The sequence below is a fragment of the Hydra viridissima genome, unplaced genomic scaffold (assembly GCF_058129835.1).
Source record: "Hydra viridissima isolate aposymbiotic clone 2 unplaced genomic scaffold, HvirCarnegie_v1 scaffold_1, whole genome shotgun sequence".
In the NCBI taxonomy this organism is placed as follows: domain Eukaryota; kingdom Metazoa; phylum Cnidaria; class Hydrozoa; order Anthoathecata; family Hydridae; genus Hydra; species Hydra viridissima.
The window spans coordinates 31394817-31420268 of NW_028324300.1; the positions used below are offsets into that span (position 1 = coordinate 31394817).

The window sequence follows — 25452 nt, forward strand, 5'->3', positions numbered from 1 at the left end:
AGCTTGAGCACCTATTCAATCAGATAATTCCTACCTTTAATTGTTTACAAAGTTATTGAAAAAAGGTAAAAACAAAGAGAAAACTGAGCAATCAAGTCAAAATATTACAGCTGTAAAAGAGATAATTGTCAGAATTTATGATAAACCTGAACAACTTTGTGTCAAATCGGCATTAGATGTGTATGAACAGCTGTTAATATCATGAAGACCAAAATGGAAAGGAGTTTTGGCGTTTTATGATGATTAGAAGAGTGATAGAAAATAGGATTGATTTAGAGATTTCAAAATTTTTAGAACTTTAAGAACTGTAATTGGTAATTAGATTGTTAGTCTAGTCAAATTAGGGTCCAACCTGGACAAAATTTGGATAAAGATGAATTTGGTATCATTCGAAGCGTAATTTTATCTGCTTTAACATATCCAAAATCCACCAAAATCCATATTGGGCAAAAAAAGTTATGATTATTTTAGCTCACCTCACTTTTATTCAAATTTATTGAAAATACAAAAAAAAACCGTCGTGTCTACTGTCAATAAGTTGTAATAACTTGTTATAAAGTTGCTTAGTCTTTATGAAATTTTGCGCAGATATAGCCCAATGTGTTAAAATTTAAAAAAATGAAATGTGCTTCAGAAATCTTTTAAATGCTGATGTCAGCAGTTTTTTTACAATATTTTTTACATAGGCTAATACTTATAGTATATTAACACACCTTTACTTAAAAATTTATTAGATATATAGTTGATATTGAGACTGAAATAAAAAAAACTTGTTTATTAGTATAACTATTTAAAAAAACAAGCATTTTTGAAATATTTTCTTTCATAATAAATATATTTTTAACTACTGTTGAATAATTTTTCATTTAAGGTTTAAATATTAGTGCTTTTTACACTCGACTAATATAATTAGAAATAATATCAAAAGTCAAATAAAAAAAAAACATTTTTTCAAAAATGTTTCCATCTCCATCTTCACTACTTTCATATTCATTTTCGCTGTCATCGATATTGACGTCATTTTTTGGTGCATTTGTGCACTCCAAACCTTGGCACTGTCCGCAGGCTGTCATGCAATTTATTCCATGACGTCGACATTGGCATTGTTTTCCACATGGTGTTTTAGTATTAGTGCCGCAGTTATAATGTTAAGAATGTGAATTGGTGCAGGATCCTGAATAAAAAAATACTTAAGTTGAAAAGTTTATTAAAACTATTTTTGGGAGCTGGTTTAAACTTAGATTGTTTATTGAAAAATGAGTATTTTCAAGAAATCCGTTTTGAAAGTAAAATCGGCATTTGTGGTTTATTTTGCTGCTCCAGTATACCTACATTGTCTGTCTTTATAGGTACTAAAACGTCATTTTTTCCTTCTCTATCCCCACTTTGTTTCATCCATATTGACTCCCAACCATTGCTGAATTTGTAAATGCACTCGAAACGAATGGTACTTGATCGCGCTTTCAGTTGGTGGTAGTCGTTCTGGCTGAATTCCTTTTTTGGAAGTTGCCACCATTCTCATATACTTTTGTTTCCTTAGTTGTGCTAGCGAGACTTGTTTATTTTTTTCACCTATAGTAATAGTTGAGCTAAATTAAACCTCTGCAAAACAATGTGGACGTATAATTATAAAATAAACAGTATTATAAATCAATAAAAAAAAATATGATCATTGTCTTGCATACCATATATGTTCAAAACCACTTGTATTCCAACATTAGCTACCTGATCTTGTGTTGCAAAAGGATCTTGGAATACTGTACATAAAGATTGAGCGAACTCACTATTCGATTCAATAAACTTCAGTACAGCTATCTTTCCTTGACTAAAAAGCGCAAAGGTAGTATCACATCCACTCCATGCATGGATAAACAACAAACATTTTTTCACGTGATATGATAAACTTTATGTAACATTCTTTATGATAATTGTTTCCGTATTTTTTTTTTCATAATTATTTTAGCTTAACGGCGCAAAAAAATCTCACACATGGTTTGATCCCACATGTGAACCGGCATAACAAGAATGTCTGTATCATCAGCTATGATAGTCACACATTTTCCATTTTGTACAAGCACAATTCCTTTTGTAGCAATGGTTCTGTCAGCGTCTCCTTCGCATTCCACTACTATATGACCTTTTTCTCTTAGCTTTATTACCAATGCTTTGATCAAAGCAGTTTTGTTATTGCTGTTTGATAGAAATTCAGATTGTTTGCAGTTCACTTGGTTTTTTGGTTGGAATACAATGTTGATAGACTTTCTTGCTCTCCTTTGATGTTCTTGATCTTTGATGGATGATTTGTAACCATCAAAAATAATTAAAGTATGATTACCATACTTTTTTGTAATATATGTACAATATTGTTCAATAATGTCTGAATATGTAGCTGGGAGACTCCAAAAAACTCGATGCAGCAAAGCTCCGCCGTCAAGAATATAGGTTGTGTCATTATTCACTTTTAAAATTGTTGAATCCTTAATGAGTTCTCTACCAAGCTCTGCTTTGTTTGGTTTCCTCATTAATCCATCTTTGAAGAGAGATGTGGGCTCCGGTGTTAATTCATATTCGAAGCAGTCAGTCAAATCTTCAACCCTCTCAATTAGCATGATTAGTCTTTGGAACGAAACATTAGGATCTACGTGGACTGCATCGCCATTAACTTTAACAGATGGCATCAACTTGGCAAGTGTCTTGACCTGCTTTGAATGCTTGATAGCTGCTTGATTGATTGCAATATTATTAAGACTGTTTTGAATCTCTAAACCCACATTTTCTGCTTGATCACAATTGATTTCATCATTCTTATCAACACATAGGCTAGTAAATATACATTGAAGTCCTGAGTCTTGAAATTCAAATGGGTTAAACAGCTCGAGCTGCTCCTTTAATGCTTTAAAATCTTTAGTATCTCTTTTTCGCCGAGACTCACCAGATTCACAATGTTGCTGACTGCTCTCAAAACGATGCTTTGTCAATGTTGACATGGAATCATGGATTGCTCCGCATTTGTGCAAGTTACTGACCCAAAGATTCCTTGTAGACTCTGACATACGCCTTCCTCTAGTTAAGCCTCCATTGCTTTTCATTGATTTTATCATGCACTGTTCAATTACTAAATCCAGCCAAAGACCAGCCCAATATCGATCTGTGCGTCTAATACAATGGTAACCTGATTTACAGTAAAGCCAAGGATGTTCTGAATTAAGTGAGTGCATAGATTGTAGATACAACCGAGCACTTTTGGCATAGTTTATATGCCCTGTTGCGGCAAATAAATAAGCATCAGCCTGGTGGCTTCCAGATGTTCGTGCCAGTTCCCAGTTCTCTCTGCTCTGATGAACATTTTGATAATGCTAATGTATTCAAGATATTGCAACCATAGTTTTGCTGTTCTGGATGAATGGGAAAGCTGTGTTTTTAAATTTTCAATAAGATTTGTGAATCTTATAACTTCACTACTATTGTTTATCACTTCCAAATCCATGTTTCCTTAGACCAGATCCTGATACATATTTTCTAGAGAACTATCAGCATCATCTTTGGGGCTTTTTTTAAAAAGTAGACTCATTAAGGTAGACTCAACTAAGAAGTGAGCTCTTAGTGCTCTAGCTACTGCTTTACCAGTCATTATATGCGTGACAGAGTTGTTTGCATAAATAAGTTCCAGTAATCTATTCAGCCCTGATCCCTCCATGACCATACCAATACTTCCTAGGAAGCTCATAAAGATGTGGAATCTTTATGAGCTTCCTAGGAAGTATTGGTATAGTCATGGTCAAAATTCAGCTCTACAGTTTACCAAGTACACAAAATATATTATTTGAAAAGAAAAATTAGTGCATTTTGAGCATGCTATGCTGGTATTAAAGTAAAAAATGATGGTGTCATCATTTTATGTAATTAATTTTTACATTTTTATAATTTGTAAACCAAATTTTTTTAAAAATATTATATGAATCGCGTCATTTTTCGCTGAATTATGACAATTTATTGACAGCAAGTCGTACGGGTTTAGTTTATTTTTTAAAAAAAAATCTACAAAGTGAGGTCAACAATAATATTTATAACTTTTTTTGCCCAAAATGAATTTTGGTGGATTTTGGATATATTAAAGTAGATAAAATTACGCTTCAAATGATACCAAATTCATTTATATCCAAATTTTGTCCAGGTTAGCCCTTTTTTAGACTTATTTTGACTAGACTATGTCACTTATATTCATTATTAGATATAAAAAATTAACATACTTTTCATCTCTTTGCAAGTAGCAACAAGATGTTATTCGGCTAATGAGGACTTGTTCGAGAAGGTGGTGATTGCTGTGAAATTCTCAATAAGGTTTTTGATCTTTGTAAGTTTAAAGCTCTCATCGATGTAGTGTAGGGTGAAGAAGATATGCGGTTGCTGGCTCACAAAGTCCTTAACATATTTGTAAAGTAGAGGAAGCTTGAATCTGGAGAACGTTGTTAAATGTTTGATGCATTGAGTACAAAGTCATGGAGTGCAATTACAGCACGGCTGTAATTGTACTCCATGACTCGAAATCCTTTCTGTGTCAAAATGTAAGAAGGGATTGAAGCCCTTTCTGTGTCAACATTTGAAAAGATCTTAACCATACATGCTATAACCTGAATATCAAACTCGAGTTGGAAACTTACGTAGGCCGAACACTTCGGAACTTACATAGGCCGAACACTTCCGAACACCTTGAAGAGGAATTGGATTTGTTTAACATTACCAGGTGTAACATTACCTGTCGTCTAGATGGTTCAGGTTCGTCATCATTATCATCTGATACATTATATAGCTTATCATCTATGTCAGATGGACTTTTGAGTAAAGAATCTTCCATTTTATATTTAATTTGTCAGAGTTTTATCAAAACACCTCTTTCCATGTTTAAAAAAAGATCAACTGTAAAAAAAAAATTCCCATTTTCCATATTTTGAATGATAAAATTAGGATAAGATTTTAATTTGTTTAAATTATTTTTATTTTCATTTTTTAATTTAATTTTGACGGCTTAGGCATTAAAAATAATTTATCCTTACAGTAAAAATGGTAAATAGAAGTAAATAGTTGAAAAACGTTGAAAAAATAGTAAAAATACTTCAAAAATACTTAAGTTCTTAAAAAAAGAGTTTAGCCTAATTTTTATTGAAAAATAGAGACAAAGAATAATGCGCTTAAAGAAGAAGAAAATTTGTTTTTTATTCATTAAAACGATACGGCTTTTTCAAACAAAGATGTCTAACAGACGACACATCGCATGATACAATTATCCAAAAATGGTCCCAACCTCAATTTTGAGGACCCAAAAAACGACCGATGGGGCATTAATCTGCAAAGTCTCAGGTATCACCAGATGTAAAAATTAAAATCTAATCTCTATAGCCAAAGAAAAAAACACATTTAAAGTTTTATGGCACTTTGCGCTACTAATCGCACTCGGAGCCCCGTTGTAAATCTATTTTGTTTTGTTTTTTCACTTTTGGGTTACGGAGTTTTTTAAAAAAAAGAAAAAACTCTTTACATATATGTGTTGGCTATAAACTGACAAAAAATCAGCTCTCTAACACTTGTGGTTTGTGTACAGGGACCTAAAGTATAGGGTATGGCACTAAAAGCCTCTTTAAAAAGAGACAACGGATGCTTTAAGTTTTTATTCTAACCTTATTATCGACTAAGGAAGTTTCAAAATTTAATAGAATGAAGCCTTGACATGTATCTTTCAGGCAAAAAAAAATAGATGCAAGATATCCTTTATCTGTCCAAAGATATAGCTTTTAAAATAGGAATCTCGCCTTTGAAAAAACGGCTGAAATATAGCAGCTTTTTGTGGTTTTTAAAGATTCAAAGTTACATCAAATAACTAATTTAGTAACAATATCATATGACTAGTGGGTATGGGATTCTATGATTGTTAGACATCACATTTGTGTGTACTTTGTCTGCAAAAAGAGTACTTTTTTTGTCCAGGTTTGTAAAAAATATGGGGTAAAAAACAAAATATCAAACAAAAGAAAATCCCATTTAATGTTAATCTCCCATTGAAAAAACACATACTGACATGAAATGATTTCCTTTAAAAAAAATTTACTTTATGGTGGTGTTATGATGTTGATCACTTTTTCTTCTAATTGCTGTTGAGATATTTTTTATTTAGTACTTGCAAAATAAGATATATACTTCTGATTAATTTTTTGTAAACTTATGATATTTTATGAAACTGTAAGTAAATGAATATAGTTTATAATATAAACAAAAATTTCAGACAAGAATATTTCTTATCAACAAATGTTATATCAAGTATTTCTAGAATGAAATTCTAGAAATCACTGTTTGGCTGTTTAAAAAAAAATGGATTATTTAAAAAATCTAATTCAAAGATGTTTGCTGTTATAGTCAGTAACACATTTCAGTAACTGGCCTTCATAACCAGGGTGATCAGGGTTTCTTTTGTACCTAGTCTATTGAGCACTGAAGACTGAATGCAAGGCTTCTGTTGATTGCTCACTAAAAATGCCCAATGCTGTACCCTTTAGAGCAATAAATTCAGGAACATGGTTACCATACTTTTTTTTCACTGCATAGGCTTTTGAACACTGCATAGGCTTTTGGGGTGACTGAAACTGGGAGTCGAAGATATGAGTTCTTAAAGTCTTTGATATCGATGGCTCCGCGCAAAATCGGACTATCTGCAATCTCCGCGGAAAACAAATTTTGCATATCTGCTTTCTCCGTTTAAAACAAAATTGGCATATCTGCAATCTCCGCGTAAAACAAAATTGAACTATCTGCATTTAAGCCAGATACATTTTTGGACTATCTGCGTTAGGGTGTATCGAAAAACAACTTTTTTTGAATTTGAAATTGTAATAGAGCGGAAAAGTTGCATAATGCTATAAAAAGTAATTGTGCCAAAATTTTTTGTATACTTTTTATGTCTTCAGTTCGCGCTAGGGTTTTATTTTTCTTACAAAAACACGTTTCCTGACCTTTTTTATAAAATAAAAATAACAAATTCTATGCATATACTAGAGTTGTATTAGAGTTTAAACATTACACAATGATCAGGTTAGAAATGGTTACAATTTTTCAGAAAATATTTTAATGTCTTCAGTTGCCGCTAGAGGGCTGAGTTTTTAAGAAAAAACACTGCTTAATGAGTTTTTGGCAAACAAGCTCTGCAGTCCATAATGTACAATTAAAGTTATGTGGAAAATATTTTGGAAAAATGTTTAAAGTTTAGCTGTAATAAAGTTCAACTATCTGATTCGTTTGGATCTGTCTCAAACTGTCTTTTTGTGTTGAATAAAGGCACTTTTTGCGATGCAAGTCTTGCACGAATGAAGCCGTCTCTTTTAGCCAAACCGCTAACTTGATCTGAAGCTTCGGTTACAAGTTTAATGCATCTCTCTACTCCTTGAGTATGGCATGGAAAATGCTGCGCATCTGGAAGATAAACATTTGGTAACAATTCAATTAGATTTTCATCTGAAATGTGAGTGGTAATCGGAGGTTCATTTAGTTCACATTTTTTCGAATCAATTAGATCTACATAGTCTTTTGCTTTAAAATTGATTTCTGGTATAGAGAACTTTCGGACTTTGTTTGTTTTCATCGAACTTGCTTTCATTATCAGTTGTAATGCCAATTTCCTCTTATTTGGGCGAGTATCCGATATCATAGCAAGAAGCATGTTTTCTGGATGCGCAAAAAAACCATTCCTTTGTATAACTGGATCGATGATACTTTTTATTTCATTACTGGCATACCATATATTTGGCAGTAAACTTTAATAACAAACTCAACTATTTCTCTCAGCCTGTGTGACAGTTCGCTACATCCAACATAATACCTCAATATTCTGTTTGCAGTGGTCACCCACCTGGCATAGTTAAGTTTTCCAGGATTTCGGTTAGCCAAAGCGTTTGGACAATAACCTGTAGATATTGCTTTGCAATATCAGATCTAAGTCAGAACTAAGAGATTTTTTGTCTATTTTTGGCAATGTGACACTGACAGGAATGTAGTTGACTATTGGCAAGGTATTACACAATTTAATTTCTCTTCCGATTGGTCCAGACCATCCGTTAGGTCCTGATCTAGGTCCGTCTAGTTTTTGAATTAGATGCCGTAGAGGCAGTTCATTCGCATGTATTTGACAGATAAACCAGTGAACAGGTCTTTTTAGTTCTAATTCAAACAAAGCAACAATACCATTAAGAAATCCGGTATTGACAGCTGCTCCGTCACAACTCATGGCAACTAACTTAGATGTATGAATGTTGTTTTGAGTTAAAAATGCTTTTATACTTGTCTTAATGCTGTAACCATGCCCTGATGCAGTCTCTACATACCCTAGATACTTTGAACCTGGTTCCTGTACTAAAACTACATGTTCTTCTTTTATAGTTTTTCGTATATTTTTCTCCTTGTTTGTATCAATTACTAATGCTGTATCTTTTCTTCCATCAAAATACAAACCTAACATTTGAATACTTTCATGGTATAAATGTTGCATTTTAAGTCTGTTTTTCTTTCGTTCTCTTTGAATCTTGTTTTTATCAATTACTTTAGATTTGTCTCCTTTTGAAATTATGTTCATATCTTCCAGCACAGCACACGCTATAAATGCAGCACCTCTGCTTGAAACACCTACTCTATCGCAGGCTTGTGCTAAGGATAGTAACGGTGATCTCATTTGTTCAGTTTTATATTTTCCGTTCCATTTTCGCTAGCGGCTTTCAGCTGTGTCTAAATAATCAGCTTCTGATTCTGAGTCAGTATTCCAAATCACAGTGTCATCAGAGTCAGAATCTTTAGATATAGAATAAAAACTTGAATTCTGAATGTGGCTTGATGATATTGCTTGAGCTTCAATACCTGTAATAGCTAAAGACTGTGTTGATGGGTTAGACAGTAAGGGGCTGTTTACTCTGTTTTTTCTTGCTTCTTTTCGCCGTAATCTTAAAGTACTTTGAATATCGAGTCTTTCCATATACATAATTCTCATAAATCTCTGATCGCTGAGGAAATCATGTTCTTTCTCTGGTACCTTCTTTACTTTTTCACAGATGCATTTAGAAAAATCAAGGCATTTGCATGCTGCAACGTCAAATAAAGTATTTTCTGCATGCTTTTGAAATGTTATTATTTTGGACTTTAACTTGTCTGTTTGTTTTGTTTTGTTAACGGACTTCATAATATTTCTATACTTTTGATTGTAATCAAGAAAGATTTTTACAATGCGTTTATGAGACACAGTAGGTATCGATGGTTTACTCCACAAATTTTCTATTTTGTGCACCAAATTTTCCGATATTTCTTTCAAAGAAGGTTGTTTTCCACAACTCTCATTTTCTGTATTGGGAAAAGATAACTTAGCATGACATGTTTGTATGTTGGCAAGAAATTTTCACGTAAGTCTGCTGGTGAACCGAAGATAGGACGAGAAGACTTTTTTCTTGTTGTTACTGCAGCAGAAGACATTTTTGCCATTAAAATTTTCTTTGATTTCAATCTATTTTAGTAATAAACAGATGTAAATTAGAACTAATAAATTATAACATGTACTTTTTGCTCTTTATCTGAATATTTAATAAATAAATGTTTTGATTATAGACATAACTTGTGGTAAATAATGCTGATGGTGATGGAAATAAATGACGTAAACAGTGACAACAAGTGAAAGCATCAACAACATAGTTAAAATTACTTTGTTTTAAGTAAAAATTGTGTTTTTTCTTAAAAACTCAGCCCTCTAGCGGCAACTGAAGACATTAAAATATTTTCTGAAAAATTGTAACCATTTCTAACCTGATCATTGTGTAATGTTTAAACTCTAATACAACTCTAGTATATGCATAGAATTTGTTATTTTTATTTTATAAAAAAGGTCAGGAAACGTGTTTTTGTAAGAAAAATAAAACCCTAGCGCGAACTGAAGACATAAAAAGTATACAAAAAATTTTGGCACAATTACTTTTTATAGCATTATGCAACTTTTCCGCTCTATTACAATTTTAAATTCAAAAAAAGTTGTTTTTCGATACACCCTAATCTGCGTTTTTCGGGTGCATAAATTTTTGGTGGTGTTTCTTTAAATATTTGAAGTTTTTTATAAAATTCTACAATTTTTTAAATAATAGCGATTATTTAAACATTTATTAATAGCGATTATTTAAACACAAAACCTTGATCATAACTTGATTAAGTTTGTGAGTAATCAAGTAGTTTTAGTTAAGATAAATATGTTAAAAATAACTTATGTTATTGTTAATAATAATATAGCATATGTAACAAAACATTGTTATGTTACATACTAATTGCTAAATTCATCATACATACTTTGTCAATTTTATTTAGCCTTGTTGTTGTGACTAATAACTTTAGATCAAATTATATTCTTGTTATTTTATGTTGCAATGTTGCTAAGTGGTCTTTATACGCAAGATCTTTATACGCAAAATATATACAGGATGTCTGCCAAATCAGGGAAATGCCAGGGAATTCGGATATCTTCAAAAAAATCAGGGTATTATCAGAGAAATTAGGTTAAATTTTAGAAAAATCAGGAAAGATGAGTCTTTATCAAACTTATATAACTTAAATAAGTTGTATATAGTTCACGTAATCTAAAAGTTTATTTGGCAGATAGTTTTATGAACTTCTCTTGATATATTTAATGTGGGTTGTATTATTGTTTATATTTTTGCAGTTGAAGAGCATTTTTCTAAACGAGAAATAGGTAAATATCAAGGAAAAGCTAGGGAAATCCAACTTAAAATATTGGCAGACACCCTTAAAATATTGGCAGACACCCTTTTTATTTATTATATATATATATATATATATATATATATATATATATATATATATATATATATATATATATATATATATATATATATGTATATATATTTAGTAACTTAGATCCTAACTAACGAAATTATTGTGATATATGTATATATATATATATATATATATATATATATATATATATATATATATATATATATATATATATATATATATATATTTATATATATATATATATATATATATATATACACATATATCACAATAATTTCGTGTATATATAAATATATGTATGTATATATAAATATATGTATTATATATATATATATATATATACATACATATATTTATATATACACGTATATATACACACACACATATATAAATATAAATATATATATATATATATATATATATATATATATATATATATATATATATATATATATATATATATATATATATATATATATATATAGTAATCTAGATCGTACCTAACAAAATTATTGTTATTAACCTATTTTTGTTCATTAAGCAATCAAACTATGTGGAGTTTTCTTTATTGTCTACTTAAAACCATTCTTTTTTGGAGATGCTACTTAACTGAACACAAACTAGTTAAAAACTCATGCATGAGTATTAAACATTATGGTTTCCAACTTTTCTTAAACTTGGTTTATCAATAATTAGGATCAAAATCAAACTGAACCTAAGTTTCAGTTGGATTTAAGCTCTAAACCATTAAACATTGGTTTAATCAGATGTCACCTCAACTGTAGTGATGATCAAACAATTTTGGTCCAATTATATTTGATAATTTTTACTTATCCAAGACTTTGGGATGTAATGATATATAAAAAAGGTTTGTAATTTTTTTACTATGATAGTAATAGCTATGATACAATCAAAAAAAGCTGTAATTTTTCTATAAAAGAATAATTACAAAATAACAAAAAACTGCTGTTTTAACCGTCTGGTCAATAACCGGGTACCCGGGTATCCATTCCAGTTTCCAAAGTAGAATTTGTTAACTTCCCTTTAAAATATTTTTATGACTGCTCGGATCCCCAAAGTTGAAGTAGTTTGACACCACTTTTTTGTCAAAATTTTTTGGAATCAATCATTCAATAGCAGTTATTAACTATCAAACTCGATACCTCCTCCGTTCAATAACCGGGTACCCCGGTACTCACTTAAGTTATTATAAATGAAAGCTGGGTTTATACACAATAAAAAGACTGTTTATTAAAGTATTTTTTTTATTTAAACACATTGCCATAAAAAATAACAAAGAAGTTAATTATTTAACACACTCCTCACATGTCGTGGTTGAAACACAATGCTCATCACAAATAGGGAACTTACATATCGAACATGATTTTCGAGTTTTGCGACGTTTTTTAAATTCGCTGGTGAGACAAACATGGCATACCCCAGTAATCTTTTTCCTTCTGGTTGAATCGAGTTATGCCTGGGGTTTAGAAGATTTAGATGCTGTTGGTTGCACATATGGATTTATTGCTCGACCAAAAAAACTTTCAATTGCCACTTTCGTAGTAAACTGTCTCATGATTTGTGGATTATGCGAACGTTTTTCAACAAACGGATTACACAGCTCTCTGCCCAGTTGCCGATAAAACAATCGTCGCTCATATGATTTTTTTGGAAGCACTTTATTATTCTCATAATAAAGGATATATGCTACAAGGCAGGTAACATCGAGAATATTGTAGAAAAATGCTAGAGACCATCTTTGAGTTAATCTTTTAGTAGTGTATCTACCAAGCATTTTATCCATTGTGTCAACAGCAGCTTTTGACCAGTTGTAAAATTCAATAATTTCTGGTTTTTTCTTTGCATCATCACCGATCTTTGCTACCTGATGCATTGATGATAGCATAATCACTGCTTTGTTTTTTTTGGGCACATAACTACACATGGTTACTTTTTCATGAAAGCCAAACACGGTGGATAGTTCTTCTCGTGTTTTTAATGCAGTCATTGCTGGTGGAATGCATGTCTTATTTTTCTTTAAAGTGCCAACAATTGTTAGATCCCAGGATAGTAAAGATTTTGCCAATGACAGAGTAGTGAAGTAATTGTCCATTGTAATGTTTCTACCGGATCCTTTGTATTGTACTACCAAGTCTTTTACAACTCTCTCACCAACATTTTTCTCACGACCGGCACTTGATTTTCCAGTGTAAATCTGACCTGTGAGGGGATACGAGTTTTCTGCATCACATATCCACCATACTTTGATTCCATACTTGGCTGGCTTTGATGGAATATATTGAGTGAACTTAGTTCGACCCCGATATGGGTAAAGTTGCTCGTCGATGGTCAGGTGCTCTGTTGGGTTATAATGTTTTGCTACATTACTATTAAGCATTGTCCAAATGTCTCGTATTGGAGCAGCTTTATCAATCTCCATGCGTTGAGTACGAGTATTAGCATCATCAAATCGAATAAAACGAATGATGTTCCAAAAGCGATTGATGCCCATTGTTGCACGATACAATGGATATGAGTACGACTGCCACATATCCTTTGTATTGTCAGTATTTGAGTTGTTAGCACCAGAGGTTATCAAAATAGCCAGGAATGCATAAAATTCCTGAAGTTCAAGATTTTGCCACACTAGTTGTTTTTTCATTGGATTTTTTTCATTATATGTTGTATATGTTAAGTTTGCTTTTTTATTCGTATGACGTATAATGATATCAGCCATTTCTGGAGTGAAAAATAATTTGAATGTGTCTAGAATTGACAGCATGTTCGTATTTCTTTTAGGCCCACACCTCTGTCGCACAATATTATGCCTTGCAACTTGATGTTCACTTTTTGGTATCTCAGCCCACTTAGTACCATCTTTTGGTATCATAGTTGGCCCACTAACTGACGTTTCTAATTCACTTTCTTCATTTTCTTCATCATCATCTTCTATTTCACTTTCTTCATCTTCGCCGAGTGCATTCTCATCAACTTCTTATAAAAATATACATAATATATAAAACATTATATTTCAAAATCATTGTTGCATAATAGAAAATGAATTGTAAATTACCAGTATCATCAAAATCCGAAGCTGCCACTTCACTCTCTGGTAAAAAATCATCATCGTCACTATCCAACACGTGGCCATTGCCAGACTCTTCACCATCAAATATTTCGAAAACATTTCTATTGAAAAAAGTTTTCAGTTTATTATTTTATTTTTTGATTAAAAGTACAAAACAATTTATTCAAAAAAAACAAACAAAGAAATTACTCATTACCGTTGAAAACCTAATTTATCCATCGTATTTCCATAACTCCATCCATCATCCATTGTATTATCCATTACTCAATACGATTATTTACTTATAGTATTATTACTTTCTAATAAAGAAAAAAAAACTTCTCTTTTTCACAATAAATTTTGAACATTATAGTTTTGTTCTTTTCACTACACAGTTGGTGGGTACCCGGGTATCCGGTTATTGAACGAATGGTGAAATTTTGGTTATTGACCGTACGGTTAAATAAACATATCCTTAACTTGCACATTGATCTGAATATCAGGCTTTTATTACTTTTACAGTATATCCAATATAATAAATCATCACATTTGTAATAGACAATATTAATTACTTGAATTTAAATTATAGTCACATTTAGGTAACTTTTAACTTTAGAAATTATAATTTAACATACAAACAAAACTTATCTAAAAACATCTATAATTTTGTAGTCCTAACATATTTTACGCATAATTTCATGCAATAAAAACTTTGAACGCCCGGAGAATGCAGATTCAAATATAAAGCTGGCGGAAAATGCAGATAGTCCAATTTTGTTTTACGCGGAGATTGCAGATATGCCAATTTTGTTTTTGGCAGAGATTGCAGATAGTCCGATTTTGCGCGGAGCCATCGATATGTTGAACATATGCAGTATTTAATGTCCTTCCAGAACAGGAACTAACAACACTCTTAAGATGTTGGAATGTTTTCATAAAACCAAGCATATCGTCTGCCTTTTCTCTTTCAACAATACTTTGCAAAACATCCATATTCTTCAAAAGCTTATGACAATCATTCCCAACAAACTCTCCACCATGATAAGGTTGTAATTTCAATTTGAGAAGTAATGGCCAATCTTAGCCTTTAGGCCATATCTTTAGCATTGATTTGTAAAGATGATTTACAATTCCAAGGAGAAGATGAAATTCTATTGGGGGAATAAACTCAATAACTTGTTTGATATCTTCTTGGTCAAACAATGGGTTATGAACAGCTTCATGAAAATCTTTTTCGCACATTTTTCCATTCTCTTTCTCAATGAATGCTTTGTATTGCATTCTAATGGATCTGAAGTTTCTTGGAGTTCCCTGTTTTTTGAGATCACTAGATTTAACATCATACCAACAGCAAGGGTGTGTGCTTGAATGAGACTGAATGCCACAGATGATATTAGCTAACTTCATGTCACATGCAATAAAGAAAGGCACATCAATTTTCCCAAATAAACTTATTTGACATAAGTTTCATAAGTTTCTGAAACATTTTCAGCAACAATAACAAGCAGCTGACGCTTGGCACTTGATTCTTTCCCATGTTCTACAGTCAGTAAGCTTTTGACATTTGAGGCTAAATTTGTTTTTGCATTTTGACATCCACCATTGGAGATAACACTCAAGCTGAACTTGAGGAAAGATCCTTCACCATCAATACTTAATTTGATGAGAGGCGGTGAAGTGATTGTTCTAACTCTGAGAATTGAGTTATAAAAATGCCCAAAACTCTTGCAGTGAACCTTCGCCAAATAATCAGTTTTTGTTGATGGCCTTGTAAGTGAGATTTTGGAAACTTTGAATAAACTTTCAACTTTTCGAACAGCCATTGTAAAATTTTCCCTAAATTTTGTTACAAAAATTTTTGAATTTGTAGTCTTGTTTAATGTTACAGCCAGTTCTTGCATCTTTTTATTTGAAAAACCAATATTTTATTTGAACTTGAACCATCTCCAAAGAAATTAGAGAAGTTCTTCATATGCACTGAGCTCTGGAGGGATCTGGAGTACTAGTTAAAGCTTTACCACTTTCTCTGCTCAACCTAATTATGCCCTGTGGAGAGGATACCTTTTGAGTTATTGCAGAGGACGCAATTTTTTCTGTAGTTCTGGAATCAGTTGTATCCTTTTTTTTAAGTTTTCAAACTTGGTGGCTTGTGAACAATCATGTGTTATTCCTCTTTTGACTACACTGAGACAGTTTGAGCATAGTTTATTAAAGCTACTTGATGATTCTTTCAAACCTTGATCGGTTGAAAAAGCGAGCTTTGTAGAATGTCCTTTTAGTTGGCCAACCTGGCAATTTAAAAAATTACAAGAATCAAGTTCTCTGGTGTGTGGTCTAATAATCACTTTGCTCAAGTCATGTAGCTTGGGAAGAGGCAAGTTTCTATCTCCTTTGCCATGCTTTTGTACCATTGCTCTGCAGGAGTTGCATATGCCCTATGGAATTCTATCATCTAAGGGTCTGCGTATCGTTTCATTTCCATATTGTTATTATGCCGATACGATAACGGGAAAAAAAAAAGTGTCATCGGAATAATTACGACAAAAAATCGGTAAAAAAATTTTTATTCGGTATTGTAGTTAGTTTAAATTTCGGTATATACTGGAACTCTTGCCAATCCGATGACACTTTTTTTCCGCTATCATATCGGAATGATAACGATACAGAAATGAAGCGATACGCAAACCCTTACTATCATCCTTAAAATCAATGGGATTTCAAAAAAAAAACAACCTTGTATTCTGTCCTTGATAAAATTAGAAATATGCCTGTCACATTTTGAAAAACAGAAGAAGCATACAGATTGCCGACAATCTTGATGAGTTTTTCTTTTATATGGCATTTCAGTGGTTTAAAAAACGGATCTTTGAAAAATAACTTCAGAACAAGCGTGTGGTAGTAAAAAATCTTTTTAGTTGTTTAGGCTGTTGACTGCTTAGATGTAATAACCTTGATATTGTGGCTTCTCCCGGAAAATAAGAAGCATTTGTTTTCACATTTTTAAATAGTAGAACAAACTTGGTCAAAGCAATAAAAGATTTTAGAGATACTTCAATACCAGAAAAAAAGCACATCAAGGTTAAACATATTTGATTTATATAAAAAAAATTGATTCTAACATTAATTTTGAAATTATTTTTCAAATTACCAATTATTTTTGAACTTACAATTCTCAAGTAATTTTAACAATATGAAAAAAAGTTGTTATTATATCCAATATTTGGTCAATCATTTTAAACAAAAACAGCAAAGCAAACCAGTGGGTTTAACAACTAAATTATAAAGAGGTTTTTACGTGTTTTAAATTCAGAACAATTAGAAAAAATGCCTCTAACTATGTGTTTTTTACCCCATATTTTTTACAAACCTGGACAAAAAAAGTACTCTTTTTGCAGACAAAGTACACACAAGTGTGAAGTCTAACAATCATAGAATCCCATACCCACTAGTCTTATGATATTGTTACTAAATTAGTTATTTGATGTAACTTTGAATCTTTAAAAACCACAAAAAGCTGCTATATTTCAGCCGTTTTTTCAAAGGCGAGATTCCTATTTTAAAAGCTATATCTTTGGACAGATAAAGGATATCTTACATCTATTTTTTTTTGCCTAAAAGATACATGTCAAGGCTTCATTCTATTAAATTTTGAAACTTCCTTAGTCGATAATAAGGTTAGAATAAATACGTCCATTGAATCTTAAACTTTTTAACAACTTCATTATAAATAACAATTTGAATGCTTTTAATTTTTTCCTAATGTTCCTTAAAATTGTTTAAATCAGAAATATATTTCTCGATACTTCATCAACTTCATCAACTTCATCTAGACGCTAGACTCACTTCAACTAGACAGACATTTTCTATGCAACGTTAAAAGTAAATTGTTTTCCTAACATACATTAAAATAATTTCAAATGATATTTTCTTTGAAACTACATAATCTATAAAACACTGTGTTATTCTTAATTTGTTAAAACAGTCTTATTCCCTGTAAAATTTTTTCCCTGTTAGTTATGGTAAGAAATACGAAATGCGTGAATGAACATCGAACAAACAGTCTTATTCCCTGTAAAATTTTTTCCCTGTTAGTTATGGTAAGAAATACGAAATGCGTGAATGAACATCGCCAGAACAAGTTTACTTTTAGAATGGTATTTAGTAAGCTCTCGATTGTAGAGATTAATGACTTCAATTAAAAAGGGTTTACAAGTGCAGTCGATGTAAACAGATATAGGGTCTTACATTCTAATGACCAATGCACACTAAGTTATTCATTCCATCAAAAGCTTTATTTCAGATGACAAATATGTTAAATCACATTTTTTACAACCGTATGCCGTGTAATGTGTTCGATATATCTACCACGGATCTATTTCGTTCAACTAAGCTATATGCTTTTTAAAAACTTTTTATCGAAACTAAACATTTCTCGATTCACAACTACTAAGAATACATTTGATACTTTAAATGATTTTTAGTTTTCTTTTTTCAGTCAGTTTTAGTAATTGTGTAGCGTTATTATCTGAACAAATGTTAAGCTATTCTTTTAGAAGTATTTGATGCTTGGATATTTGTTTTGATTGACTTTTTGTATTAGTCTCATGTAAGATACAAACCTATAAACGATAGGGCTTCATGATAACCTATAGCGATAGCGCTTAACGATAGGGCTTCAACTTCACCACATGCACAAACCCTTCCAAAAGCTCCTTTACTAACACAGTGCAACGTTACAACCACCAAGACCTTTCAACTAACTTACTTTAAATATTGGAGTCTGTAATTATTCCTGGCAGATTCCGCTTTAACACAGGGGTTCCTTCGTCCTAATTTTTTTCATTATTATATTGTTTTGTAATTTCTTTTAATTAACTCAAAAGATTTAACTTTTTTTTTTCTGGAATAACTGGTAATGTCATTTTGTTGTTTCATGGTTTTCAAGAAACTTTAGCCAACTCAACTTGCTGAATTTTTTGATATTTACAACCGGTTTCATAATTACGGTGGGGTTGGAAAAAATTTTACGGTAATACCGGGGGGAACGGAAATTACCGTAAAGTTTTTTCCAACCCCGGAAATAGCTACTGATCTATTACTGATCGGGGTAACAGATCAGTAGTTATTTCCGCGGTGACAGAATGTCGTAGGAATGGGAATAGTTTCTGTCCCCGTGTCACTCTCTACTACACACACATAACCAAATGGTTTTAAAATACTATTTTCCTAACTTACATGAAAATTTTAATTAGTGCATTAAAAAGAGAATTAAGTTTCTTTTTTAAATAAACTTGTTTTAAACCAAGACATTAGCACAGATTCTTGTTTATTAACGATTAAACTATTTACAGATTCATAAATAAAACGCTTGACAAAAAGTAACTTTTTTTCCAAAAACTAGAATTCGAGACTAAAGCAAAACTTTACAAATATGCGATAAAAAGAGATTCTATACATATTCATTGTTAATAAAAAAGGTCATAGTTCTTCTACAAAAACGGAGGTCCGAGGAACAAGTTTCATATCTTCAAATGTTCGATTAGCATCTTCTTTTGTAAACTGAAATGTAAAACAAATTACAAGTAAAATAAATAAGAAAGGCTTTTTTAGAACACTTCAGAATGATATGGTGTGAATTTTAATTTACTACAAAGTAATTGAAGCATATAAATTTACAGAGCCCATTGTCAACAAATATTGTAACACTTTTTTTACTCTTGTAGCAATTTTTCACCTCTTGTAAATCTTTTTTTCCATTTCAATCGCTGATCACAGTGTAACTATTGCTACAGAGTAACGACTAAATACAGTGCATACAGTTTACTTCAAATATTTTTGTTTCGCTTTCTTAAAATTTTTTTTTTTTTTTTTACAGCTTTTTATTTGAATCTTACTTTAAATATTTAAACTAAAGATGAAAAAATTATAACAAATTTAGCTTAATTTTGCCTAACTAAAACTGTTTAAATATTAAGAAATAGCTTGTAAATTTGTTGTCTTGGTGAGCCTGAACCCATATTAAGCAGAAGTACATGCACACTGGAATGTGGAAAAAAGCCACATTATAAGTATTTTTAAAAATAATGTAACACAATTATGATGGCAATAAAAAAGAAATTTAAGTTTTTAGTCCTTGAATGAGAATTAACATCAAATTATATTTGGGTACTGTTCATAAATGTCAAGATATAGAAAAAAAATCTTTTAATACTTTATAAGATTTTTGATTCTAGAAAAAGCTTGAGGTGTTCTCATAATAACAACATCTGGATGAAGAGGTCTAAATGGATTGAACAATTAATGATTGGGAAAATCATGAATTTCTGGATCCTTTAAAAAATTTTCATTAGCAAAACATCAAAAATTTGTAAATCAATATTATATTCCTCTAAATCTGCAGTCTAAAATATATTTTCTCAGTTCTATTTCCTCTTCTGTCAAAAGTATTTCAGTACTTTTTGGATAACAGTCATTTAAGTTATCTCTAAGGCTTTCAGTAAACTTGAATTTTTCACAAACATGTTTTACAGATAACTCCTTATTTTTTTATTAATTTGAGATGGCATTTTCTAAATTCTTTTGTTGTATAAGCTCTTTATTTTTGAATAAACAAATTTATATTTCAGTGAGAACATAATTATATTTTAAACATGTCATTCATTTTTCTTTAGTTTTTAAGTAAATATTGCTTATTGTATTTGTTTAAAAAAACCTTTAATCTTACAATGAAAATATTTAAAAAAAAAAACATCTAAAATATCAAATATTTTTCAGAGATATAAAAAAAATTCTTAATTTGAAAATTAAATTTTTTTACACAAAATATTGACATTTTAAATACACAAAATATATTTTAAGTTATAGGAAATATGGTTATAATTAACATTTTAGTTGACTTTATAGTGAACTGAAATATTAAATGTAACCATATTGATTATGGTTACTTAGTTTTTTACAAGAAAATTTACATATTTTGAAGGCATTAAGTTAAACAGAATTACATAAAAAACAAATTTATATTTTATATACTCTATCCTTAGATATCTAAGAGTAGAGTATATAAAAAATAAAAAAGAAATGAAATTTACAACTTTTCAAAAGATAAATTAGAGTAAAATAAAAAACCTCATCTAACTCACCTCACGTTTGGGGAAGTTTGTGACAAATCGATGATTGGTTTTGTTAAAACCTTTAGATGAAAGGTACATAAACATAACCTAATAAATAAAGTAGAATAATAAATTTTCATAACTACCATTGAAAAAACTTTTTTTTCTTGTAAATCCTAACCAACCTAAAAGTTAGAACAAACATTAGTGAAATTTACAAAAATTTACATTACTTTTAAAAGTTTTTGATGTAAGCAAACATCACAGTTAAACTTTTAATAAATTTTTGAACCTACAGATTTTTACATGAATTATTTTAAGTTTCAATCTCCTGTTGTTTGACAAAAGTTGATTTTAAAGATCAACAAACTATCTTATTGATATCTGACGATACTTTAATGATTAAAGTTATGATCAAACTTTAGATTTAAATTCTGTGTCTATCAAAGGTTTTCATAAAAAATAAATTGATTGTCTGTATTTAGAATTCTAAAAAAACAAGGCTTTTCATTTTTTGGAAATTAAGTTAATTGCTCAAATGAGCTTAACTTACTTTCTGTTAACTTAATCAATGATATTGATTACCTGTTGGTTTTTAAAAAAATTTTGAAAAATTGTAAATGCAAATAAAAAAATTTTCTGAATACCTCCCATCAGGGTTGGCAAAAACCCTACCCAACTGGGTTTTTGGGTTTTTGCTAAAACCAAATCTCTAGTTTGATACAAATCTTTAGTGACAAAGTTGGATTAACTTATAGTTATCTAAAAGCTATTTTCAAAAATATGGTTGCTGTGCTCATTTTCTAAACTTAGTTCAAAAGGATGTCTCTTCAAAGTCCATAATAAAGAATATTATAGAAATTCATAAATATTTTTGTAATCATCACCAACCACATGTATGTACCAAATTTTAGATTGTTATTGACTTACTGATCATATTTTGTGATGCAATCTTATGAAATAAAACAGCAGTGTTAATGATATAGGCCTAAGTAATAAATATGGCAAAAGAGATCCTAGCTAATGTACACAAAGATTATTTTTTAACATTTCTTTGTTGAATTTCATTAAACAATTATTCTATAGGGGTGGTTAATTGAAAAAGGTGGATTAATGCTACAGCTACCCAATGATACTCGGTGGAACTCCCAATGAGATTGTATAAAGACATACATATCTAATCATTCCCTCTATGTTGCCATTAGAGGTGAGCATATGGAGTCCATTGATCCTTCAATCAGAAGATTAATTGACAATCTGTCAATACAGAGAGAAGCAATTAATTTACAAGCACAACTAAAAATTATTGGTGCTGCATTAGATAAGGTTTATATTTTAGTTTACTTACTTATTTGCTAGGTGTATTAAATTTGATTATAGTAAATATATTAAAACTACATATTTCTGACACCAATAACTTTATTTACATAATTATAAACTAAATTATTGTGTTTCTGTAGTTGCAGGCAGATGATACAACATTGTCTGAAGCAGTTGAGATTTGGCAAAGCCTCATACATGATAAAAAATTGGCTCTGTACAAAGATGATTTTTTAAAGAGGTTTAAGAAAGCAATCATTCCATGTCATTTTCTGGCTAATTTAACAGATCCAAAATATGAAGGTAACATACTATAAAATTGTAAAAAAATTAAAAAATTGAATGTGATCAAATTTAAACAAATAATAGAGTTCCCAGAAGATTTCCATTTAACTTTACTAATCTTATACCCTTACTTATATAATGATATATTATACTTATATGATAATATATTCAATATTTTCTTAGGAAGAACATAGAATAGAAGTCAAGAAGAAGCTGAGGAATGGTTGAATGAAATCTATCCTGAATTTATGCCTGGCTACTATGCATTTAAACTAAAAGATGCTAATTGTTTTCCGACATATTTATTTAATGATAGTGTAAAAAGCACAACATCAGCAACAAATTGGTGGAAAATTATAGAAATGAAGGAGTCTAAGTCTTCAAAATTACCTGCAAATTTTGCAAGGTTTTTATGGCACTTGCACACTTGCCCAGCTAGTTCTGAATCCATTGAAAGATTTTTCTCATCCTTTGGCATGATTTGGAGCAAAATTAGAAATCGTTTAGAAATAAAGAAAGCTGAAATGCTTGTACGAATTTACAGACATTTAAGATCAAGATGCACAATTACTGATGATGAAATTGTTTGATGACATTGTTTTAAATTTTTAACTTTAAATATTGCTGTTCCAAGGGAAAAAAAAAGTCTCATTTATGAAATATATAATACTCAGTTCCTTATTTTATTATCATTAGGACAATTTTTGAGCAGTATCTAACCTATAGTGTTAAATAGAAACTAATTTATGAACGAAAAAGTTATAAATGAAAAACTTGAGACCAAAAACCCAGTAAGTTGGGTTTTTGGTGGGTTTTTGGGTTTGGGTTTTTGGGTACCAACCCTGCCTCCCATTGAACACTTTCAAGAAGGTATTAAGATCACCCAAATAAACTTTCCTCAATGGGACTTAAGTTTATTCTTTTTTTAAGCATTTATTAACTTTAAAGTAGCACAATCTCATAGCTTCGTAATCTGATCTACAACTTCAGATAAAAAAAATCCAATTTTCTTTTCTTTTCAGCTGTAATTTTTTCTCTGAATCAACTTTTCTGAATTTAAAATATTGTAATCTTGGACTTAAAAAAAATCTTTTAGAAATTCACCTTTTCAGTATTATAGATTACTGTCCTTTTAATATTTGATAAAAGAATCATAAATTCTTAATTAGAGTGTTCATTGCAATTGTAAAAATGTAAAGATTAAATATAATTATATACTTTTAATATGACACATCTATGGTTTTTTACCTGCAGAAGTTCATTTGCATGGAATCTCCTTGACTCACGCTCGCCCCCAGGAAAACGAAATATTATATTTGTTACATTGGGTTCTCCTTCAGCTGGTTCTGCAGGAAGCTTTTCTAAGCATGACAAACGTTCTACCTATACAAATAAAGTTAAAAATTTCTAACTAGAATGTCATAAACAGAAAATAACGGCAAATAGCAACCAATAATATATCCAGGAAACCATAGTACTTGCAGTTATACATTGGAATCATTTCAACCTTAATTATAATTATTTTAAAAAAATAAATCATAAAGATTATATTTAAACATTGCATAGTTTAATGTCTGGCAAAAAAATTGCAACTACTTAATGTGCAACCTCTTGCAACTGAGCTTCTTTGTATTTTTCTTGCTCTAAAAGAAATCGTGCATGCTCAGCAGCAACCTATTAAGAAATTCAGTTAATAATCACACCATATTTTATTTAAAATGGTTTCAAGTCATTTTAAAGTACAAGTATAGTATATGTAGCAGAGTTATAGTTCATACTAGGATAACCTGCAGCAAAGTAAAACACAGGGGTAGTTGTCTTTTGTTCTTTAAAGTAGCTTTTGCAAAATATTTGTGAAAGAAGGCATTTAAGTTTAAAATGTGTATTGATTTGATTGGCCATCATACAAAAGGTATAAATCTAATTGAGTGTTCATATACAAATGTAAAAATTGATTGCACAGACTCAAACTATAAGGCCATTGATTTTTTAAGCCTTTAAAAAAAACTTTTTTAATCACATGCATGAAATGGATGCAAACTCATGCAGAAAGCACTTTTCAATGATGCATTACTCAGAGTTTCCAATGGTACTTCCAGCTTTTAAATAAAACAAATTGTGCCATTTAATCTGGATGTTCTAGTGAATGAGCATCTGAGGAACCTTTTGATTGATATCAATAATACTAGCAATTCATCTCTACCTCAAGAATTTCATCAAACTCAATTCAATTTATTTAAGATATACTTTAAATTCAAAATCTTAATCCTCTAAAGAGAAAATGTGCGAAGTACATAACTTGTTCTCTATATTATCTCTATGTTCTAAAAGATTATTTATAATGAAAACAAAAAAAAAGCAAAAAACAAAAAAACAAAAACAAAAACAAAAAAACAAAAAAAAAACATTTGAGAAATTTATAAAACATGATATTGATTTTTGTCTTTTATGTTAAAGAAAATACACAAATTGATATTTTGTAATGTTTATACTGTAATAAATAAAATTTGCTTTTTATAAAAATATATTTTACTAGAAGTATGAATAGCATGTTAAGTTTTCATTTGTTACTTTATATTTGTTTTTAATCTGTCTTGATCTTATCCTGATATTATTCTAATGGCAATATTTTTCCAAAATTAGTCTGTCAATTTGCACCAAATTCTGAAGAAAGTATGACAGAACAGCAGTTTGAGTGATTTTTAAGTAATATAATAGGCCACAATTCTTTGAGTGATTTTTAAGTAATATAATAGGCTAGTAACTTGCAAATCTCTCTCTTTTTTTTTTGCATAAAGACTTCTATTTAAATTATGGACTCATTTTTGAAAAAGCATCTCACTTTGCCCT

At 30.3% G+C, this 25452-nt stretch overlaps 1 protein-coding gene, 1 long non-coding RNA gene and 1 pseudogene across 2 annotated transcripts in view; 1 reads left to right on the top strand and 2 right to left on the bottom strand.

Moving 5' to 3' along the window:
- Positions 1-1443: 1443 nt before the first annotated feature.
- Positions 1444-3733, bottom strand: LOC149894527 (uncharacterized; annotated as a pseudogene).
- Positions 3734-19197: 15464 nt separating this feature from the next.
- LOC145192628 (FAS-associated factor 1-like) overlaps positions 19198-25452 on the bottom strand; it is a 92395-nt gene continuing 86140 nt past the window's right edge. The window contains exons 17-20 of the mRNA XM_090094845.1: positions 24211-24276; positions 23851-23985; positions 21028-21105; positions 19198-19447 (exon numbers count right to left, since the gene is read on the bottom strand). Coding sequence (XP_089950971.1) covers positions 19367-19447; positions 21028-21105; positions 23851-23985; positions 24211-24276 — 360 coding nt within the window. The 3' untranslated portion in view covers positions 19198-19366. The remainder of the gene's footprint in view (positions 19448-21027; positions 21106-23850; positions 23986-24210; positions 24277-25452) is intronic.
- Positions 20931-23279, top strand: LOC149894528 (uncharacterized). Its single transcript, XR_016454694.1, has 3 exons — positions 20931-22323; positions 22458-22620; positions 22786-23279. It is a non-coding gene; the product is annotated as an uncharacterized LOC149894528 (long non-coding RNA).